General features: G+C 32.1%; 1 protein-coding gene across 1 annotated transcript; it reads right to left on the bottom strand.

Annotated features, from left to right (window-relative positions):
* Nucleotides 1–2322: 2322 nt before the first annotated feature.
* LOC122736413 (60S ribosomal protein L22-like 1) lies at nt 2323–2635 on the bottom strand. Its single transcript, XM_043978613.1, has one exon. The coding sequence runs from the start codon at nt 2632–2634 to the stop codon at nt 2323–2325; it is 312 nt and encodes a 103-aa protein (XP_043834548.1). The 5' UTR covers nt 2635.
* Between the last annotated feature and the right edge of the window lie 519 nt (nt 2636–3154).

The following is a 3154-nucleotide window of genomic DNA, read 5'->3' as shown; positions in this document are numbered from 1 at the left end:
AAAACCACTGAAACAAGCCTTTATTTTTCCCATCCCCTTCATTTCTCTTCAAAGAAGGGGAAAGATGTTTTCTTACAAATGTATCCACATCCTTTGTTTTGTTGCTATTATTTTCCGTTTTAACTGTTGGAGGGTTTGTTCATTTCATTTTCCTAATTAAAAAAATCACATTGCATATGTTCACATATCTACCCATGAACATTTGTATCCAACATATTCTTAATTTCTTATGGTACAATAATCTATTAAATTCCTATACCATAACATTTTAATCATTACGAAACCATTGAAGATAAACTTTGTTCCAGTTCTTTGCTTCAACACAATGTGCATCACACAGACTTTGTTTTATGTGAAAATGTTCTGGCATTGAATTTAATAAAAGCTAGCACTGACCTAGAACTTTAAGTTTTGCAATGTCTGAAATAGAGCTGGTCCCATTTTAACTTCATAGCATCCCTCTGAAGTTAGCTATATACGCATAGTAACAGAATCTCCGAGTCAAAGAGTATGAACATTTTAATGACTTTGAAGTTATAAATTGCCTTCCAGAATGACTGTACCAATTCACCACTCTGTGTTAACAGTGCATAATTATATCTTCCTTTCGAAACTCTAATATTGACTAGTCTAATTGTTGTCATCTTTGCTAATTGGCTTTTTCTGAGGTGAAAACTCCGACTTGTTTTTATTTGCATTTATGTTAATATTAGTGATGATGGTATTTTTTGTGGATGTCAATAGTCATTTCTTCATTTGAGAAATATTTGTTCATTTCCTGTATTGGGGAATAGCTTTAGTTCTTATATGTTTCTGTTATTTTCTTGTACAACATCAATATGAGAGCCTTATCAAAGTTGTTTTATATTAAGTTTTGCCCTCCCAAGTTGACTTTTTTCTTTTTATCTAAATTTCAAAAAAATATTTTTCATGCAAGACAAAATTAACTTTATGTAATAAAAATACCTATTTTGTGTTTTGAAATTTTCTTTATCCAATGGTTAAGAATTACCTATTATTGTACTACATTGTGGAAATGATTGTTTTATTACATAAATTAACATAAAATCTAATAATTAAAAAAAGGAATTGCCTGTTATAGAAATCTTTAGAAGGTGCCTGTTCTGATTTATTCTAATTCTTTTAAGATATTATACAAATATAGATATAAACATAGAGGAAATAGATACAGATATAAATTGTATAGATGTAGATGTGAACAGATATGCATATATGGGTGTGTATACATACATACATATATATTATGCATTGACTTTTAGTTTATTGTGGTATTATACTTATGATATTGTTCTAACCTAATTTCTCCCAAAATGTTCTTCATTTCCCCCATCAATTCTCACCAAAAATGAGTTTTACCAGGTTTTAAAGGACACATAATTATTTGACCTTCTCATCTTTACAACGTTACTAGTGAGGGAATTATGTTTTGTTCCTGTATATTACATGTGATTTTATCTCATCAAACCTAAAGCCTCTTCTCTGATGTTTGAGTGGAGACACTCAGGTGGGCTAAAGTTCAATCTCTCCCTCTCTGAAGAGAGATACCAAGAATACAATCGCAGTCTATTAAATAGAAACTCTGTTTTCCATAGTCTCATCAAACTTTTCCTCAGTACTTCCTGCAAAGTTTGTGGGGGTATTCCTGAGAAGCTAGGTCAATGTGACCTTGTTCCATCTTTAACAATTAAGATGTTCTTACCTAATTCCCCAGTACCCAGTAAATCTGCCCTTATCAAGGACCACAGGATGTATCCAGTACCTGTAAATTTACAAAGACATTTCTTAGAGATAGAGAAAAGTGTTTGTCATGACATGTGGGGGCAATGGCTGTTTCTTTTAGTGTACTGAGTAATGATCTTTCATCTCTATGATTCTGGTCAATTAGATTTTTGTTCCATTCCTTTTTCTGTGGTTATAAGAATGCACTGCACCCCAAATTTGGGGAATTTTGGCAGCAGTGTCATTTAGATCAATTCTTTATTGTCAGTTCACATGTCCTTTTAAAATAAATTTTATCTAGCTTGACATAACTGAAATGACCTAACAACAAGAAGCTCAGAGATTTGCCTCTGTTTACCTCTTTTTTTAGTGTTGTCTTGATCTTATTAAACTTTTAAATACAATGAAACAGGCTTTAACACTGTTATATGCTTATTTGCCAATAAATTAAAGTGTATTCATAGTATTTTATTCTTTTGAACACTTTAAAATTCAAAGCCCTTCAGAAAGGGCTTGACTTCCCATTTAATCTTTAGGTTCAGAACCTTCCTCATCTTGACTAATCTGGAAATAATGAAGCCCTTAAGGTTCCTTGTCTGATGCAACCACATGAAGATAATCATGAAGATTGTTCTTCTTGAGATATTTCTTGGTAAGATATTTTAAGTATCTTTTAGAGAACTGTTTCTCAGACACAACCATGATCTTATTCTTGAAGTGTTCAATATAAACAACATTCCCTAGGTTCCCTGTTTTTCCATTGACTTTAACTTTCTCCTTCAAGAATTGCTCAATATTTCCAGAATCAAAGATTCCATCTTCAACTGGATGAGTAAGGTCAAGGTTAAACTTCCAAGTAGATCTCTTAGCCTTCTTATCTTTTGGTGGCACCATCTTGGACACAGATGCAGAGAGAGGTGTTTACCTCTTTTTTAAAAATTGCAATTGAAACACTGCTGTCCTACATAACAATTGGTTAATAAGTATTAAGTGCCTCCTACTAAGAGCCAGGCACTGGGCTTGGTAATGGAATTCAAAATAAGAAATGACATAATTATAGCTATCCAGCACTTTATATTCTTTCAGCAGAAATAACATGTACATAAATAGTAAATACATATATAACAAGTAGATACTGTATGTTGGATCTGTAAATATCTCTAATTGTTTATACTATCCATAAGAAAGAAATTAAGCACTATCTTTATTATACTTCCTTTTAAAAATCTATTTTCTGGGTTTTTCATGAAAAGCAAAGGAGATAATGGGAAGGTGAACAAGCCCAGGCTCTTTTTGATGGTTCCCATGAATTGAACAATAAGCCCTTTCCTGTTAGACAAACTGTGGTAGACGGGAAAACCAAAACCAAAACCAAACAAAAAAAAATAACCAAAAAACCCCCCTATGAATTGTA

The sequence above is a fragment of the Dromiciops gliroides genome, chromosome 1, assembly GCF_019393635.1.
Source record: "Dromiciops gliroides isolate mDroGli1 chromosome 1, mDroGli1.pri, whole genome shotgun sequence".
Classification (NCBI taxonomy): Eukaryota; Metazoa; Chordata; class Mammalia; order Microbiotheria; family Microbiotheriidae; genus Dromiciops; species Dromiciops gliroides.
Note: the sequence above shows the minus strand (reverse complement) of the source record. Positions and strands in the feature narration are given on the sequence as shown.